This window comes from Loxodonta africana, chromosome Y, assembly GCF_030014295.1.
Source record: "Loxodonta africana isolate mLoxAfr1 chromosome Y, mLoxAfr1.hap2, whole genome shotgun sequence".
Classification (NCBI taxonomy): domain Eukaryota; kingdom Metazoa; phylum Chordata; class Mammalia; order Proboscidea; family Elephantidae; genus Loxodonta; species Loxodonta africana.
The window spans coordinates 17,144,007-17,163,533 of NC_087370.1; the positions used below are offsets into that span (position 1 = coordinate 17,144,007).

At 49.9% G+C, this 19,527-nt stretch overlaps 1 protein-coding gene across 1 annotated transcript in view; it reads left to right on the top strand.

Annotated features, from left to right (window-relative positions):
- The first annotated feature begins 1,079 nt into the window (after window positions 1–1,079).
- Window positions 1,080–19,527, top strand: part of LOC100658154 (G-protein coupled receptor 143) — a 32,138-nt gene continuing 13,690 nt past the window's right edge. The window contains exons 1-4 of the mRNA XM_003420627.3: window positions 1,080–1,356; window positions 3,612–3,721; window positions 6,023–6,117; window positions 18,087–18,179. Coding sequence (XP_003420675.2) covers window positions 1,095–1,356; window positions 3,612–3,721; window positions 6,023–6,117; window positions 18,087–18,179 — 560 coding nt within the window. The 5' untranslated portion in view covers window positions 1,080–1,094. The remainder of the gene's footprint in view (window positions 1,357–3,611; window positions 3,722–6,022; window positions 6,118–18,086; window positions 18,180–19,527) is intronic.

A 19,527-nucleotide genomic window follows, 5' to 3' on the forward strand; every position in this document is an offset into this window, starting at 1 on the left:
TTCAAACCATCAGAATAGATATTAGGGTCCATGATTTCAAAAGGGCTGACAAATCGGCATTTATGTTTTCTGTTCTTAATACAGAAGAGCTGTTGCAGATTTTGAAAATGCTGGTTTACTCTGAGGTCTGTAAGGCAGCTTCAGTGCGAACAGGCTGCATTTATAGACATGCCAGGCCAAGCTCTGCTTCACCTCTTGTCTTCCATGGGGGCCCCCAACAGGAAGCCCAGCCCTGCGGCCCTGGAGGCAAGAAGGAATTTGAGCCGAGTGGAAACTTGACATGATTTAAATTGCAAAGCAATTGGTAGAAATCTAGATGCGCTGCTGGCACGGGGTTGCATTTAAGTGTTTGCATTATGCTGTTCAGTGTGAAAACAATAGTAAAGTCTTAGCTTTGTTTCATCAGGAAAACCTACAGAGAGGATGTTTCACTGGGGGTGTGGCCAAAGGGGGTCTGCAAGGCGACTGAATTAATTGAAAGATCAGTGGTTTGAAGGCACCCAGCAACTCTGCAGGAGAAGACCTGATGATTTGCGCCCAGAAAAATCACAGCTTAGGAAACCCTATGGGGCAGTTCTGCTCTGTCACATGGGGCTCTATGAGTCAGAATCCACTCCAGGGCACCACAGGACAACAGCACTTTGATGTGAGCGGCGTGGGACAGGCAGGTCCCCAGAAACACTCATAGTTTGTGCACTGAGTTCTGATGCCCGAAAAGCATCGAAATTAGGGGTGTCGGCTTCCAGTTAGGAAAGAGCTGGCATCTACCGCATGTTCTGCTGGTGAGACCAGTTAAGACGAGATGGCAGGGCTGAGGCCACAGGGCTTCAGGAATGAAATCACAGAGGGAGGTTTAGTGCACCGTGAGAAAGCTGGCCTGCCCTGACCTCTCTGTCTTCCATTCGTTCCCCACCTCCTCCTCCTCCCCGGGCAGAGCAGCATCCCCCGCCCCCCTCGGGCCCCGGCGCCCTTTCTGCAGGGGGGGTGGCAGTCGACGGGCACATGATACCTGCCCTGCCGGCCAGCACATGACCCAGGCCGCCCGGCGAGGTGCCGGCAGACCCGAGCCGCGGCGCCGCGTCCCCCAGCGGCCCATGGCCTCTCCGCGCCTGGCCACTTTCTGCTGCCCCACGCGGGACGCGGCCACGCAGCTCGTGCTGAGCTTCCAGCCGCGGGCCTTCCACGCGCTCTGCCTGGGTAGCTGCGCACTCCGCCTGGTGCTCGGCCTCCTGCAGCTGCTGCCCCCGCGCCGGCTCGCGTGCCCCGCGGCCAGTGCACCCCTCCTGGCCTCGGCCCCGAGGGCCTCTGCCCGCATCCTGCGCGCTGCCGCCGCCTGCGACCTGCTCGGCTGCCTGGGTAAGGACGCGCGGCCCGCCGGTGCGGACCCTCTGGGTGCCTGGGTGAGGTCGCGCGGCCCGCCGGTGGGGACCCGCTGGGTGCCTGGGTAAGGACGCGCGGCCCGCCGGTGGGGACCTGCTGGGTGCCTGGGTAAGGACGCGCGGCCCGCCGGTGGAGACCCGCTGGGTGCCTGGGTAAGGGCGCGCGGCCCGCCGGTTGGGACCCTCTGGGTGCCTGGGTAAAGGTGCATGGCTAGTGGGTTGGGACCCACTGAGAAGTAAGAACTATGGATGCTTACCTACCTCCTAGGAGTCCCAGGGTGGCATAAACGTTAAGAGCTCGCTGCTAATCAAAAGACTGATGGTTTGAACCCACCCAGAGGTGCCTCAGAAGAAATGCCTGGTGATCTGCTTCTGAAAAGCCCCAGCCTCGAGCACCCTATGGAATAGTTCTACTCTGACACACAGGAGGTCCTTTAGATTAATTGCTTCCTCGAGACTGGTTTTCTTCATTCTCCTTTGCTTCAGACAGAAAAACACCAGTAGTTGTATCTTAGATGGCCGCACACAAGCTTTTAAGACCCTAGTTGTTACTCACCGAAGCAGAATGTACAACAGTGTCTTTATGAACTATCGCATGCCGATGACCTAGGTGTCCCGAGACTATAGTCCCTAGCCTTCAAGCCCAGTAACTCAGTGCTGCGAGGTGTTTGGTTGTGTCTAGGAAGTTTCCATGGCTGTGTACCCCGTGTGATCTTTTGTGTATATGGATATCCACAGTCAAACCTGTATATGCACGTGGGTGTGCCCCTACATGCCCTTCCCCACCTATTCTGCATGCATGTCTAGCTATGTACCCACTCATGAATTATTATTTGTTGTCGCAGGATTGTGTGTGTTAAAGTACTTACCATCATTGCCTTTTATTCTTGCACACCTCTCAGCGTCTTCCCTTGTTGTGGATTCATCACTCTTCTTCATTGCTGTATAATATTCCGTTGTACGTATGTACCACAGTGGCATTATCTAACAAAAACAGTAGTATGTTCCATGAGGGTGTGTACTCTTTTGAGGAGAGTTTGATATTTGAGTCTGATACTAAGGAAAAATCACAAATAATACATGACAAAAATGAAATATGGGGAGCCGACTGGTGAAAATCTTAAATGTATTTTCTGATAGAACGAAGGAACTGTATTTTTTAACTTCAGAATTGTGCTTTTAAAATAATCCTTTTCTATGTGTGCGGAATAATTAACATGGAAATTAAAAACACAGCTTAGAAATACCGATTGTTACTCACACTGTGGCTTTTTAATGCCAAGTAAACAAACAAATTGGGGACAGGTTTTGTGGCTAACGGCGGTTTAAGTTGAACTTGAAGTGCCTGGAATTGCTTTGCCACCATGATAGTTGCTTTCTGAATAACTCAGTATCTTCTTTCTCTCTCTGTACATACCATATATGTGTTTATATCCTTTCTTTATCCCTCCCTCCTTCTCTCTTGTCTCTGTCTGCCTATCTATCATCTATTTTTACATAGCAACAAGTCAGCTTTAGAGCTTGCCTTAGTTACCTAGTGCTGCTATAACAGAAACACCACAAATGGGTGGCGTTAAGCAAACAAACCAAACAAACCAAACCCATTGCTGTTAAGTTGATTCCAGCTCATAGCGACCCTATACGACAGAGTAGACGTGCTCCATAGGGTTTCCAAGGCTGTAAATCTTTCTGGAAGCAGACTGCCACACCTTTCTCCCACAGAGCAGATGGTGGCTTCCATCCGCCTACACTTCAGCTGGTTAGTAGCTGAACACAACCACTGTGCCACCAGGGCTCCTGTGGGTGGCTTTAATGAACAGAAACTTATTTTGTCATAGTTTAGGAGGCTAGAAGTCCAAAATGAGAGTGCTGGCTCTAGAGGAAGTCTTTCTCTGTTGGCTCTGGGGGAAGGCCCTTGTCTCTGCAGCTTCTGTGTCTTGGCTCCGTGGTGAACTTCATGTGGCATGGCATCTGTCTTCCCCCATCACTGCTTGCTCGCCTGGTTGTTTGCTCGATCTGCTGTTTTTATATCTCAAAAGAGATTGATTTAAGACACACCCTACACTGATAAGGCCTTATTAGCATAACAAAGAAAACCCATTCCCAAACATGACTATAACCTGAGGCACAGGGGTTAGGATTTACAACACATGTTTTTTGGGGATGGAATTCAATTCCTAACAGAGTTGAGAACTAGGATCATACCCAAAGGCTCATTTTATTCTCCCTTAGGTATTGTGTTCCGGTCTGCAGTGTGGTTAGGGTTCCCAGATTTCGTTGAAAACATCTCAGAAGTGAATGGAACAGACATTTGGCCTGCTGCATTCTGCGTGGGGAGTGCGGTAAGTGCCTCCCTGGTTGGCCCCAGAGGTCAAGTGTGGGTACCTGAGTGTCCAGGGACGACTTCTAAATTCTAACACCCCCCCACCCCATCCCCCACTTTCCACCCTCCCACCCCTCACTCCCCACCCCCTCCACCCCCCACCCCCTCCACCCCCCCACCCCCCCGCCCCACCCCCGCCAACGTCACGATGAGGAGTCGTTGATAGCGGCGAGGAAAATCAGAACTGAGCGGGCCGTGCCCGGCGCGATTTCCCGCGGCGCTGGCTTCCAGGGGGGAGCGCTGCTGACAGGTGGGCTGCGGGGAGGACGGCTAGGCCTAGGGGGACCGGCCCAGGGCGGCGGCAGAGAGCAGCGCCTAAACGTGCTGAAACCGGCACCCGCTTTCTGGAGCAGCCAAAGTTCTGTATACTTTGGTCTTAGAGGTATGCCTGAATCATGTGGAGTCACCCTCTCTGACAGTGTCACCCGGTGCGGTCCGCACCCCCGCAATCCCCTAATGGCTCCACTGGCACACCCTCGTTCTTGGGCCCGGGGGCAAGTGCCCCCTCTGCCCCTTGCCCCTCGCTAAGCCTCTGGTTCGCTGTCTCCTGCCTACCTGTGCACCTGTTGGATGAGTTCCCCAAGCTGTGTCCCCAGGCCCGAGCAGCTGCATCACCTGTGAATGGCAGCATCGGCATTCCCTAGGAGCTTGTCCCCACGCAGTGCCGCAGTGCCGTAAAACTGCCCCATAGAATTTCCAAGGAGCGCCTGGTGGATTGGAACTTGTCGGAGATGCAAATTCTCAGTCTCCATCCCAGGCCTCCTGACCAGAAACCGTGGGGTGGCGCCAGGCCATGTGTGTTTCCACAAGCCCTGCAGGGCATTCCATGTAGGCTCAAGATTGAGAACCCCGTTGGTGGCGCAGTGGTTTAAGTGCTTGGCTGCTAACTGAAAGGCCAACGTTTGAATCCATCAGCCACTCCACCAGAGAAAGATGCAGCAGTGTGCTTCAGTAGAGAGTACAGCCTTGGAAACCCTACTGGGCAGTTTTATTCTGTCCTGTAGGGTCACCAGAAACCCTGGTGTCATAGTGGTTAAGAGTTCAGCTGCTAACCAAAAGGTCGGCAGTTCAAATCCACCAGGCACTCTTTGGAAACCCTGTGGGGCAGTTCTACTCTGTCCTACAGGGTCACTGTGAGTTGGAATTGACTCCACGGCAACGGGTTTGGTTTTTTGGTTTGACTTAGAATCGACTTGCCCTCAACAGGGTTTTGGGCTCCTGTGTTGGACACCCTGGGTGGTGCAAACAGTTAACGCAATCAGCTGCTAACAAAAACTTGGAGGTTTGAGGCCACCAAAGGTGCCTTGAAAGAAAGGCCTGGCAATCTACTTTCCAAGCCTCAGCCATTGAAAATTTATGGAGCACAGTTCTCTGCCACGCATGGGGCCCATGAGTCTGGGTTGCTGCAACTGTTTTTTTTTTTTTTTTTTGGCTCCTATCTTTTCCCCTCTGCCCCGACATACACCCCTACCTTAAGTAGAGACACAGTCAAGACAAAATCAATCAAAGTTATTGTTATATCGGCTATATTTTGCTTAATGAAATGCAGGTAGCGCTCTGCCGGCAAGTCAGTGCTCACGTGAACAATCTAAAAGTGCCATCTGCAGGATTGTCCCTCTTCTCCCACTCCCTCCCCTCCTGGGCTCTTGGATTTCCTCCCGAGGAAACTTCTGCCTCAGCCCACAATAGCAGGCGTCTGGATCTCGCGCTGCTTCTAGCCCGCGGAGGCCTTTCCTTCCCCTCCACTTGAAAGGTCTCTCCTGTCTGTGCTCATTAGTTCTGAGACAAAGGGCGGCTACTTCAAAGAGCCTGGAGCCCTCCCGGCAGTTTAAGCCGCAAGTCTTAGAACTGCGTCTACGGTGCACACGAGTGCAGGACAAGGAGGGGCTCTTTACTCCAGGTCAGCGGAGCAGACAGGGGAGAAGCGCGCGCGCACACTCACCCACACGCCCGCGCGCACACACCCACACGCGCGCGCGCACACAACCCCACACGCGCGCACACACACCCACACGCCCGCGCACACACACGCACACGCGCGCGCACACACAACCCCACACGCAAGCACACGCACCCACGCGCACCCCAGGCTCGCTGCCATCCTTCGATTTCAAAGACCGCGACCCCATGTCCCAGTGCTTTCATGTGCTGCCCGCCTGACGTCACAGGAAGCCGGGCTCCGCGAGCTCCTTTCGCAGATGGTTTGGGAATCTGATACCTGTTTGCGGAAGCTTTGATGCCGGGCTCTCCCCGGTTGCAGATGTGGATCCAGCTGCTGTACAGCGCCTGCTTCTGGTGGCTGTTCTGCTACGCGGTGGACGCCTATCTGGTGACACGGAGATCCTCAGGACTGAGGTATGCGCCCCAGGAAAGGGGCCGAGACTTCTGCCCTTGCCTTACTTAATGAGAAAAGTCTGGTCGTACCACCGAACGTTCCAGAGTGTTTTGCTGACCAGAACCAGTTCGCTGGCCCTTGCACCTAAACCAAAAACAAGCCTACTGCTGTCGAGTCAATTCTGACTCCTAGCGATGCTATAGGACAGAGTAGAACTGCCCCACAGGGTTTCCAAGGCTGAAATCTTTAGGGAGGCAGACTGCCACATCTTTCTCCCGGTGGGTTCGAACTGCTGACCTTTCAGGAAGCAGCGAAGCCCTTATCCACTGCACCACCAGGGCTCCTTGCTGCTGCACCTAGGAACATAAGAAACCAGTTGTCACCAAATTGATTCCAATTCATGGCGATCCATGCCTGTCAGAGTAGAGCTGCACTCTGAAGGTTTTCAATAGTTGATTTTTCAGAAGTAGATCACCAGGCCGTTCTTCTGAGGCACCTCTGGATGGACTCAAACCTCCAGCATTTCTTTCGGTTAGCAGACAAGTGTGTTAACCATTTGCACCACTCACGGGGTTCTAAATACTAGTTGCCATTGAGTTGACGCCAGCTCATGGAGACCCTGTTTGTGTCAGAATAGAGCTATGGTCCGTAGGGTTTTCAATGGCTGTTTTTTCAGATCGCCAAGCCTTTCTTCCAAAGGACCTCTGGGTGGACTCAAGTCTCCAACCTTTCAGTTAGTAACTGAGTTCATTAACCATTCGCACCACCCAAGGACTCCAAGGAACACACAAGGACCCCACAGACATGATACTACCTGGAAACAGACAGGAACAGTGTCTGGCACGTGGTAGACTCTGAATGAACGGGAGCTGCGTTGTAGTTGTGATGTTCATGCCTCTGGAGGACACTGAAACGCAGAGAAGTTCGGTGACAAGGAGAAGCTGGCACGGAGCAGGGCAGGGTGAGTGCCCAGGTCTCCTGGGTCCAGGTGCAGGAAATATCTGTTCCACTGCCAAGTTTGTGCTGCCCTTGAGTCATGTAGTCCCTTTGCATGGAGTCCTTTCTTCTCTCTGTTTTTCAACAGCTTTGTAAATTTCACACACTAAGAAGTGTGCAATTCAGTGTTTTTTAGAGTTGTGAAAACATCACCATTATCTCATTCTAAAACATTTTTATCATGCCAGAAAGAAACCCTGTGCTCATTAAGAGGGGGAGCCCAGTGGGTGCAATGGTTAAAGCACTCAGCTGCTAACCTAAAGGTTGGTGGTTTGAACCTACCCAGCTGCACAGTGTGAGAAAGATTTGGCAATCTGCTTCTGTCAAGATTACAGCCTTGGAAACCCTATGAGGCAGTTTTACTCTGTCCCATTGGGTCACCTTGAGTCTGAATGGACTTGATAGCAACAGGTTTTTTTTGTTTGTTTTGTTTTTATTTATTGTGCTTTAAGTGAAAGTTTACAAATCAAGTCAGTCTCTCACACAAAAACTTATATACACCTTGCTATGTGTTTTAGTTGCTCTCCCCCCATGGACAGCACACTCCCCCTCTCCAAAGCATACTGCCTGTGTTCATTTAGCCAGCTCCTGCGCCCCTCTGCCTTTTCATTTCCCCTCCAGACAGGAGCTGCCCACATAGTCTCATGCGTCTACTTGAGCCAAGAAGCTCACTCACCAGCATCCTTTTCTGTGTTATAGTCCAGTCCAATCCCTGTCTGCAGAGCTGGCTTTGGGAATGGTTCCTGTCTTGGGCTAACAGAAGGTCTGGGGACCATGACCTCCGGGGTTCCTCTAGTCTCAGTCAGACCAGTAAGTCTGGTCTTTTTAGGAGAATTTGAGGTCTGCATCCCACTGTTTTCCTGCTCCATCAGGGATTCTCTGCAACAGGTTTTTTTTTTTGTGTGTGTGTGGTAACTCATTAGCAATCATCTCCCATTTCCCCTTGCCTATAGGAGCCACTAATCTATTTTCTGTCTCTATAGATAAGACCTTTCATGCCTGGCTTATTTCACTCAGCATAATGTTTTGGAGGGTCGTCCACACTGTTGCATGTATCAGTCCTTCATTTCTGCTTATGGCTGAATAATATTCTGCAATTTGTTTATCCATTCATCTGTTGGTAGACACTTGGCTGTGTCCACATTTTGGCTATGGTGAATAGTGCTGCTGTCAGCATTTCTGTACATGTCCTTGTTTGAGGACCTGTTTTCAGTTCCTTTGGGTATATACCTAGGAGTGGAATTACTGGGTCATATGAATATTTTAGGTAACCACCAACTGCTTTCCGAAGTGGTTGCAACATTTTAGAATGTATGAGGGCTCCAGTTTCTCCACATCCTGGTTAACACTTGTTATTATCTTTCTTTTTTTACTCTAGCCATTCTGTGGAGATGAAGTGGCATCTCATTGTGGCTCTGATTCGCATTTCCTTAATGACTAATTAATGACTAATGGAGCCCTGGTGATGTAGTGGTTAAGAGCTACAGCTGCTACCCAAAAGGTTGGCAGTTCGAATCCACCACCCGCTCCTTGGAAACCCTATGGCGCAGTTCTACTCTGTCCTATAGGGTCGCTATGAGTCGCTATGACTAACGATGTTGCACGTCATTTCATGTGCTTATCGGCCATTTTTATGTCTTCTCTAGATAAATGTTTATTCAAATCCTTTGCCCATTAAAAAAATTATTTTTTGTTGTTCTTGAGAATATACATAGCAGAACATACCCCAATCCAACAATTCTACATGTACAGTTCAGTGACACTGATTACGTTCTTCAAGTGGTGCAACATTCTCACCCTCCTTTTCTGAGTTGTTCCTCACCATTAACATAAACTCCCTGCCCACCAGGTGTCCTCCCTAACCTTTCACATTGCTGTTGTGAATTTGATCCATATACATAGTTCTTTAAAAGAGCACAACGCTCAACCTTTGCCCATTTTCTGATTCAGTTGTCTTTTTATCGTTGAGTTGTAATGGTTCTTTACACATTCTAGACATAAGTCCCTTATCAGATATATGATTTGCAAATATTTTCTCCCATTTTGTGGGTTGTGTTTTCACTTTCTTGATCGTGTCCTTTGAAGCATGAAAGTTTTAAATTTTGATGAAGTCTAGTATATCTATTTTTTCCTTTTGTTGTTCATGATTTTGGGTCATATCTAAGAATTCATTGCCAAATCTGAGGTCGTGAAGGTTTACCCCTAAATCTTTTTTTTTTCATTTTTTAAAATAATTTTTATTGTGCTTTAAGTGAAAGTTTACAAATCAAGTCAGTCTGTCACATATAAGCTTATATACACCTTACTCCATACTCCCACTTACTCTCCCCCTAATGAGTCAGCCCGCTCCCTCCTTCCAGTCTCTCCTTTCGTGACGTGACCGTTTTGCCAGTTTCTAACGCTCTCTACCCTCTTATCTCCCCTCCAGACAGGACATGCCAACACAGTCTCAAGTGTCCACCTGATATAAGTAGCTCACTCTTCATCAGCATCCCTCTCCAACCCATTGTCCAGTCCCTTCCATGTCTGATGAGTTGTCTTCGGGAATGGTTCCTGTCCTGGGCCAACAGAAGGTTTGGGGACCATGACCGCTGGGATTCTTCTAGTCTCAGTCAGACCATTAAGTCTGGTCTTTTTATGAGAATTTGGGGTCTGCATCCCACTGATCTCCTGCTCCCTCAGGGGTTCTCTGTTGTGCTCCCTGTCAGGACAGTCATCGGTTGTGGGCAGGCACCATCTAGTTCTTCTGGTCTCAGGATGATGTAAGTCTCTGGTTCATGAGGCCCTTTCTGTCTCTTGGGCTCATAGTTATCGTGTGACCTTAGTGTTCTTCATTCTCCTTTGATCCAGGTGGGTTGAGACCAATTGATGCATCTTAGATGGCCGCTTGTTAGCCTTTAAGACCCCAGACGCCACATTTCAAAGTGGGATGAAGAATGTTTTCATAATAGAATTATTTTGCCAATTGACTTAGAAGTCCCCTTAAGCCATAGTCTCCAAACCTCGCCCTTGCTCTGCTGACCTCTGAAGCGTTCAGTTTATCCCGTAAGCTTCTTTGCTTTTGGTCCAGTCCAGTTGAGCTGACCTCCCGTGTATTGAGTATTGTCCTTCCCTTCACCTAAAGTAGTTCTTATCTACTAACTAATCAGTAAATAACCCTCTCCCACCCTCCCTCCCTCCCCACCTGGTAACCACAAAAGAATGTGTTCTTCTCAGTTTATACTATTTCTCAAGAACTTATAATAGTGGTCTTATACAATATTTGTCCTTTTGCCTCTGACTAATTTCACTCAGCATAATGCCTTCCAGGTTCCTCCATGTTATGAAATGTTTCACAGATTCGTCACTGTTCTTTATTGATGCGTAGTATTCCACTGTGTGAATATACCATAATTTATTTAACCATTCATCTGTTGATGGGCACCTTGGTTGCTTCCAGCTTTTTGCTATTGTAAACAGAGGTGCAATAAGCATGAGTGTGCATATATCTGTTCATGTAAAGGCTCTTATTTCCCTCGGGTATATTCCCAGGAGTGGGATTTCTGACTTCCATTCACAAGGTGTAATGGTCCAGTACAGCTGCTGGAGCTCCAGCCATCACACCTGTATTCCAGGCAGCAGAAAGAAGGAGAAAAAGGGCAATGCAAAGAGGGCTTATTTCTCACTTGAGCCAGTTCCCATTAAGTAGCCTCCCTGGGAGTTTTGCAAATAATTCTGCTTACATGTTATTGGCCAGAACTTAGTTTCATGGCCGCACTTATGTGCAAGGGAGGCCAGGAAATATAGTCTGCTTGCTGAGCATGCTGCTGCTTTGGGTGACCCTGGGTCTGTGTTACTAAGGAGAAGAGGGAGAATGACTTTGGGAAGGTGACCAGCAGTGTGAAAGAGCTTCTCCCTGAAGCCCAGTGCAAGAAGTATGGCCTTGTCTGATGGCTCCTTGCCCAGTGTGGGAGGGATGGGAGCCAGAGGTCTCATAGACCACAAGCATGGAGATCAGAGGAGCCCTGGAGTGCCAGGAGGAGGCTGGAGAAGAGTATCCCCCACTTGCTCCCCTAGGAGGCTGCTTTACCTTCGCCCCCAGCAGTGGGCAAGAAGCCCCCGTAGCACCTAGGAGGGTGTTTCGGAATTTATGTTGGAGCTCTGCACGGGCGTAGACGGGACGCTGGGACAGAGTTTAGAGTATGGTGGGCATAGTGTGCCTTCTGACAAGGCGCCTAGCACACAGAAGGTGAACTCCCAGGATGCAAACCCCGGACGTCTCCCCAGAGCCAGGGAAGGATTCCAGCTCCACATTGCTGTTGGAGTGGGCTGGGCCTTCCCATCAAAGCAGAGCAGCCCCTCGGCAGAGAAGGCAGGCAGGGGCTCAGTAGCCACGGAAACCAAGGAGGCAGAAGGCGAACTTCCTGACTCCGGCGTTTGAGGTCGCCAAGGGGCCAGCATGGAGTGGTTGGAGCAGAGCTGAGTGTGTGCCTCCAGAAGCTTCTGTTGTTATCGTAGACGTGTCTCTGACTCATGGCAACCTTAAATATAACAAAAGGAAACGTTGCTTGGTCCTGTGCCATCTTCACTACTTTGGTATGTTTAAGTCCGTTGCTTTGGCTGTTGTGTCAATCCATCTCGTGGACAGTTTCCCTTGTTTTCGCTGACCCTCTACTTTATCAAACATGGTGTTCCTTTATAAAGAGCTCTCTTGTTTTCAGGGAAACCCTGGTGGTGTAGCGGTTAAGAGCTATGGCTGCTAACCAAAAGGTCGGCAGTTCGAATCCACCAGGCGCTCCTTGGAAACCCTGTAGGGCATTTCTACTCTGTCCTATAGGGTTGCTACAAGTTGAAATAGACTCCACGGCAATGGCTTTGGTTTTTTTTTTTTGGGGGGGGTGGTTCTTGTTTCCAGAGGAGGACCTTGGGTGGCACAAATGGTTTGTACTTGACTACTAACCTAAAGGTTGGCAGGTCAAGCCCACCCGGCAGTACCTTGGAAGGAAGGCCTGGCAATCTGCTTCTGTAAAGATTACAGCCAAGATAAATCCATGGAGCAGTTCTAGCCTGTAACGCGTGGGGTCGCTATGAATTGGAGTCGACTCAACAGCAGTGAGTTTGGTTTTGGGTTTTTCTTGTTTCCAGAGCCTTGGGAGGGGTTGATTCTGCAGGTGGGATTGAGAGGCTGCAGCTGGGAAGGTGTGGAGGGATTTGGGGGCAGGGGGCTGGGGCTTCAAACGGGTTCATTCTGGCTCAAACTCCTGCTGAGAATTTGCATTCCCACCCTCAGACATACTGAATCAGAATCTACATTTTAAAAGATCCCCAGGTGATTATGTATACATAAGAATCACCTGGGGTCTTGTTAAACATTCTTATGCACACATAAGAATCGCCCGGGGATCTTGTTAAAATGTGGATTCTGATTCAGTATATCTGGGGTGTAAATTCAAATTCTCAGCTGGAGTTGAACTGGAATGAGCTAGTTTGAAGCCCTGGATTGAACTACTCATGACCTTCTAGATTCTTCAGGACTTAGCTATTTTCTTTGGCACTGGAGAATTTTTTCTTCTACTCTTACTCCTAAGAAGTGTCATGAAGAGAGATTTAAAGTTAAAATTTAAACTGCTGCTCTGGCTCTGGTGTGGGATATTGTTTTAAGCAGTAACCGAGGGTGATCGGGATTCTGGGAGCGGCCCTGAATGACAGTAGGGAGCAAAGGGAGTCTGGGGAGGTCCTTTGCACCCCTGAAAGGTTCCCCAGGGCTAGACGAAGGGATAAGGGTCTCTGGCCACGTGCTAGCTGCCCAGGGCTGGGGGAGTGGGTTTCTGATCGGATCTGTGATGAATGTAGCTCCTACCTGTGAGGCTTGGCACATACCCCACCCGGACCCCACGTGGCTGTCAGGGCACAGGGAGCTGTCCACCTAGCCTCCGTGAGCTCCAGCCCCTGCCTGGCTTCCCCTTGCCTGCTGTCTCCCAGTTGAGCAGATGTCTCTAGCACCCCAGCCGACAGCGATGGTCAGGGATGGACAGGCTCTGCCCTGCAGAACAACCCAGTCCCATGCAGCCAACCACTCTGTGTGTTGTCCACGTCCCCCCAAAGCATGCCACTGGATGTGACCCGGCCTTGCTGAGACACACCTACCCCCACCCGAGCCCAAATCCAGAGAGGGCCGGGGAGAGGCTGCCAGGAACCACCTGCCATGTGGGAGGCAAACTATGTTTCTGGCTGCTTCCCAGGGAGCTGGCTGCAAATGCTCCTTCTTCTCCAAAGCTCACGCCCTGGTCTGTCGTCTCTGCTTCTCTTCTCTTCTCACGTGGAAGGGTGCCCTTTTCACCCCAGCCCTTACTCCTCCCTCTGTCTGCCCACGCATCTTCAGAGCTAGAACCCCCGTCAGCTGGGCAAGTTGTCTGCCAAGAACCCGGAGCCTTGTGGCTGGCGGCCAGCACCTCCCATGGAGCCCTCAGCCCAAGTCCCATTGGACAGAGCCAGGAAATGGGCCGCGGGGTCGGCACGTGCGAACGGCCCCTGTGTATACTCAGTCTTCAGTCCTCCCGCCCCATATGGGAGGCCCACTACCTCAGACCCTTTATGGGGCAGGGTGGGTACACAGAAGTCTCCAGATGAAGGACAGAGATTGTCTAAGAATGTGGGCTGTGGGAGGAATGGTGGGGAGTAGGCGTGGGAAGGCAAGAAAGAAAGACCGAGACTCATGGAGCAGCAAAGAGCCACCAATTCCTTCAGACAGTCCCTTAGGTGGGACTGCACGTGTGATTATGGGGTGCAGGGATATCTTTGGGAAGGAGTGGGCATGGGGTACCTTGCTGACTGGTGTGCCCAGTCCTTATGAGGGGGCAGTCCCCCGGGCATGCCAGTACCCACACAAGCTGAGGGGACCCCATGGCACTAAGGGCCTCCCACAAGTAAACCAGACTCAGCTCAAGGTTGGCTTCAGACCCACTGGGTTCGCCTCTGTGCCAGGGACTCAGTGATAGAGAATGGCCTTTCCTCACCCCTCCCTGCCATCACCCTGTAAACTGGGGGGTCACAGTCATTGTCTGATTCCTGCATAAAGCAACGTTCCCCCTTTTCCTGAGCTTTTTTCAGATCATTTTCTTAGAAGCTTTAAAATTTGTGTCATATTTTTCAAAACAATGGAAAGTCTGCCAGTGGGTTCTCTTCATACCTAGAATAAAACCCAAGCCCATTGATTAATCTTGATGAGTTAAGGATAATGTTGCAATTTTAGGGTAATCACTAAAATAATAGAAATAACAAGTTATGTCATTCCAAATAGAGTAGAAAGCGTGGAATGAGAAAAGTTAGCAATGAAAAGAAGACAAGAGAGAAAGGTGCATATACAGGCACACCTTGTCTTATCGCACTTTGCCCGATCGCGCTTTGCAGATACTGCATTTTTGACAAGTTGAAGGTTTGTGGCAACCCTGTGTCGACCAAGTCTAATGGTGCCATGTTTCCAACAGCATGTGCTCACTTGCTGTCTCTGTGTCACACTTTGGTAATTCTTGAAATATTTCAAACTTTTCTTTATCATTGTATCTGGTATGGTGATCTGTGGTCAGTGATCGTTTATGTTACTATTGTAATTGTTTTGGGGCACCATGAACCCTGCCCATATGAGACAGTGAACTTAGTTGATAAATGTTGTGTCTGTTCTGGCTGCCCCACTGACTGGCTCTTCCCCCCACCCCTTTCCCTCTCCTTGGGCCCTATTCTCTCCCTATTCCCTGAGACACAACGATATTGAAGGTAGGCCAATTAATAACCCTACAATGGCCTCTAAGCGTTCAAGTAAAAGGAAGAGTCACATGCCTCTCCATTTAAATCAAAAACTAGAAATGATTAAGCTTAGTGGCAAAGGCATGCTGAAAGCCGAGGTAGGCTGAAAGCTAAGCCTCTTTAGCCAAACAGCCAAGTTGTGAATGCAAAGGAAAAGTTCTTGAAGGAAATCAAAAGTGCTACTCCAATGAACACATCAATGATAAGAAAGCCAGACAGTCTTATTGCTGATAGGGAGAAAGTTTTAGTGGTCTGGATAGAAGATCAAACCAGCCACAACATTCTCTTAAGCCAAAGCCTAATCCAGAGCAAGGCCCTAACTCATGGGAGGAGGTCAAAATATCAACATAAACAGCAGTTTGGAAGAAGTTGATTCCAACGCTCTTGGATGCCTTTGAGGGGTTTAAGACTTCAGTGGAGGAAGTAACTGCAGATGTGGTGGAAATAGTGAAAGAAGTCGAATTAGAAGCGGAGCCTGGAGATGTGACTGAATTGCACCAATCTCATGAGAAAACTTCAATGGCTGAGGAGTTGTTTCTTAGGGACGAGCAAAGAGTGGTTTCTTGAGATGGAATCTACTCCTGGTGAAGATGTTGTAGGCATTGTTGAAAAAAGATTTAGAATATTTCATAAACTTAGTTGGCAAAGCAGTGGCAGGGTTTGAGAGGATTGACTCCAATTCCGAAAGAAGTCCTACAGTGGATAAAATGCTAACAAACAGCCTCGCGTGCTACAGAGAAATCTTTCGTGAAAGGAAGAGTCAATCGATGCGACAAACTTCCTTGTCTTATTTTAAGAACTTGCCTTAGTCACCTCAACCTTCAACAACCATCACCCTGTTCAGTCAGCAGACATCAACATCGAGGCAAGACCCCCCACCAGCAAAATGATTACGACTCACTGAAGACTCAGATGATAGCTAGAATTTTTTAGCAATAAAGTATTTTTTAATTAAAGTATGTGCATTTTTTTTAGACGTGATGCTATCGCACACTTAACAGACTACCAAAAAGCCAAACCCGTTGCCGTCAAGTTGCTTCTGGCTCATAGCGATCCTATAGGACAGAGTAGAACTGCCCCATAGAGTTTCCAAGGACTGCCTGGTGGATTTGAACTGCTGACTTCTGGTTAGCAGCTGTAGCTCTTAACCATTGTAAAAATATAACTTATATGCACTGGGAGACCAAACAATTCATATGACTTGTTTTCTTGCGATATTTGTTTTATTGCGGTGGTCTGGAACTGAAGCTGCAATACGTCCGAGGTATGCCTGTCTGTAATAGACAGGAAAAAATGGCATAAAATCAGACGGTAGAGATATATCCACACAGGTAAGTAACTACAGTGAAACCCGTGAGAGCTGGAACTGCACGGGACTGCCTTGTTTTTCTGGGTATTGCAAGTTTTCCGCCTTTGACAGACTGCAGCCTTACCACTTCCCTGTCACTATTACTGGAAAATATTTGAGTTCCCACATTACACACGTTCCAGCTTTCACAGGTTTCGCTGTATAGTCAATGTGAAACAGATAAATGAGCCAGGAAATGGGAAAATACTGTTATATTGGCTGAAAAGATCAAAATCCAGCTCTGTGTTATTTACAAGAAATATGAGTTTGAAAATAAAAACAATCTATGAAAATTGTAAACACTGAAGCCCGTCTGTGGCCATGTGGCCACCCAAGGCCTGGTCCTTCCACATGTCTTAGTCCTTTCCACATGGCCTGGCCCTCCCCACGTGGCCCAGCCCTTCCCATGCGGCCTGGTCCTCCCCAGGGGACCTGGCCCTCCCTGCGTGGCCCCGCCCTTCCCATTAGGTCTAGTCCTCCCCACGTGGCCCGGCCCTCTCCACGTGGCCCTGCCCTCTCCACGTGGCCCAGCCCTTCCCATGCGGTCTGGTCCTCCCCACGTGGCCCCAGCCCTCCCCATGTGGTCTGTTCCTCCCCAGAGGCCTGGTTCTCCCCACGTGGCCCTCCAACTGCCCCTTTCACTGGCTCCCTCTGCTCTGTCCACCTGCCCCCAGCTTCCCATGCCCAAGTGGAAGTCCTGTGGCCAGGCATGTGAACTCACTGCGATTATCTTCCTGCCTCGAGATCCTGTTTCTCAAAATGTCTACAGGTGACTCCTTCAGGTGACAGCGTCGGGTCACATGTCGACTAGTCAGCGTGCCTGCGATAACTGCCCTAAGAAGCATTTAATACCCACAACAATGGGCTCAAACATCCCAATGATCTGAAGATGGGACAGGACCAGACATCCTTTCCTTCTGTTGTACGTGGGGTCACCATGAATCGGGGACACTTGAAAGCAACTCACACCACCACCAGAGGAACACTGGGAGTCCCTGGTTGTACAAACAGTTAAAAGCACTTGGCTGCTGACAAAAAAGTTGGAGGTTCCAGTCCACCCAGAGGCACTTCGGAAGAAAGGCCTGGCAATCTACTTCTGAAAACCCAGCCGTTGAAAGCCCTGTGGAGCACAGTTGTACACTGACACACACGGGGCCACCTTGTCATTTTGATGGCAGCTGGTTAGGGAACATTTACTGTGACTCGTGGCTTTTTGTTCTTCCTAGCCCTCATTGCCCTCTGTATTACCACTGTATCTCTGCAGCTGTGGATTGTGTGTGCACGTGTATTTGTCCAGTACCTTGAGTCGGCACAAGCACTGACCTGTGGACACGATGCAGTGCCACATTTTAAAGGAGGGTGGAGGCAGATGACCACTGGGAGCCTTGTCCTCCTGCTGGGTGAAAACCCGGGTGGTGCCACGATGTTGCTGCCTGCTCTGAGGTCACAGTCCAATACTAGTTTCTGCTGCTGTGGTAACAAATCATCACACACTTAGCAGCTTAAGGAGCCTTGGTGGCACAATAGTTAAGCACTTGGCTGCTAACTGAAAGGTTGGTGGTTTGAACCCACCCAGCAGCCCTGCAGGAGGAAAGGCCTGGCGATCTGTTCCCCTAAAGATGACGGCCTAGAAAACCCAATGGGGCAGTTCTACGTTGTCACAGGAGGTCGTTATGAGTTGGAATTGACTCGACAGCACATAACAACAAGTGGCTTAAGCCAACACAAACTTTATATAGCAACATATGGGAGTTGGTTGCTCCGTGTACATTTTCCTGACTGGAGGACTTCTAGAAATTTCCGTGTCTGGCCTCTTCATTGCCCCTCTCAGTGGTGGCTGCCCCTGTTCTGCTTCTTTCCTAGCACGATCCTGCTCTACCACATGATGGCGTGGGGCCTGGCCGCTCTGCTCTGCGTGGAGGGAGGGGTCATGCTCTACCACCCATCTGTGTCCAGGTAAGGCACAAGCCGTGCGGGTGTTTTTTAGAAAATGAGTCGGCAGGTCAGGATGTGGACAGAGCAGTGTCACTGGATGGGTGGCTGGCTACCATGCATGGTCACTGGGGCTCTCCTCACCCTCCCCTCCATGCCTGCAGCTGGAAGTAGGGCTCACACACTGCATGGCCCCCTGGGGCTCTCCCCACCCTCCCTTCCACGCCTGCAGCTGGAACTAGGGCTCATGCACTACACGGCCCCTGGAGCTCTCAGTCTGAAAGGAGGTTTTCACCACTAGCCTTCACTTTTGGGCTCCTGGAGACCTGAGGAACCAGCCTTCAGAGCTGAGGGAGCGCCGGCTGCAGGGCTTAGGAGCTCTGAGGGGCCCAGTGGTATTCAGAAAGCTGCTGGCTTCAGCACTTAGCTTCCTCCTCATTCTCCTGGCTGCAGCCTGGAGCCCTGGGGTTAGTTCTTCAAGCTGCCTTCCTCACTCTCCCACTGTCACCTGCTTCAGTCTTTTCCTGGAGTCACATCTCTTCCTCCTTTGTCTCCCTTTACCTTCAAGCCTTTCCAGACACACTTGAAGCTTCACAGCTGAACACAGAAAAAAAAAAAATTTTTTTTTTTTTTTTTTTTTACAGAAGCACCTATTAAAAAGAAAAAGGTGGCAGCATAACTCCTTCCATGGCAAGAAGGAGCCGGCTCTTGGTTTTTGCACATTCTACCATTTTCCCCTTCTGGTTTGACTAAAAAAAAAAACTCCTCTGTGCATATTTGAGCACTTTCATTTTTATCATTTCACCCTCCCTCCATGGCCCAAGGGGCTGTTCCTTCCTCTGCTTTCCTGCCTCCGTCCTTGGTTGGGCCTGAGCTGCCCTTGCCTGGTTGCCTGATTCTCTTCTCCTGCAGGCTGCTTTCCCTTCTCTCCTACATTCTGTGTTTCTCAGCCAATTGCAACGTCCGCGTGGGTGGCCTTCACCACATCTGATGGGGACCCTTGAGTCCTATGACCCAGCAATAGATATCTGTCCTTTTCCCTGAAAGAACCACCAAGACGATTGTTACTCACACCCATGAGAACAAAGGTCCTTTGCACTAGGAAGCCTGGGGACCACAAGCGGCTGGTGGGCAAGGACTGGACTGGCCAGGCCCGGCACTGAGTCAGTGCTCAGATCCTCAGGGGCTCACTGAGTGCTTTCCTCTCCTTGAATTGGATTTTTTCCTGGCCTAGACTCAGTGTGAGGGAGCCCACCATGCCAGCGTGTCTTCTGCTTTCCTTCCTTTACCCTGCGGATACCGTTAAAAGCTCCCCCCAAGGAATAAATCGGAGGCCCTTCCATTCAGGGACAAGGAGAGACATGACTGATTT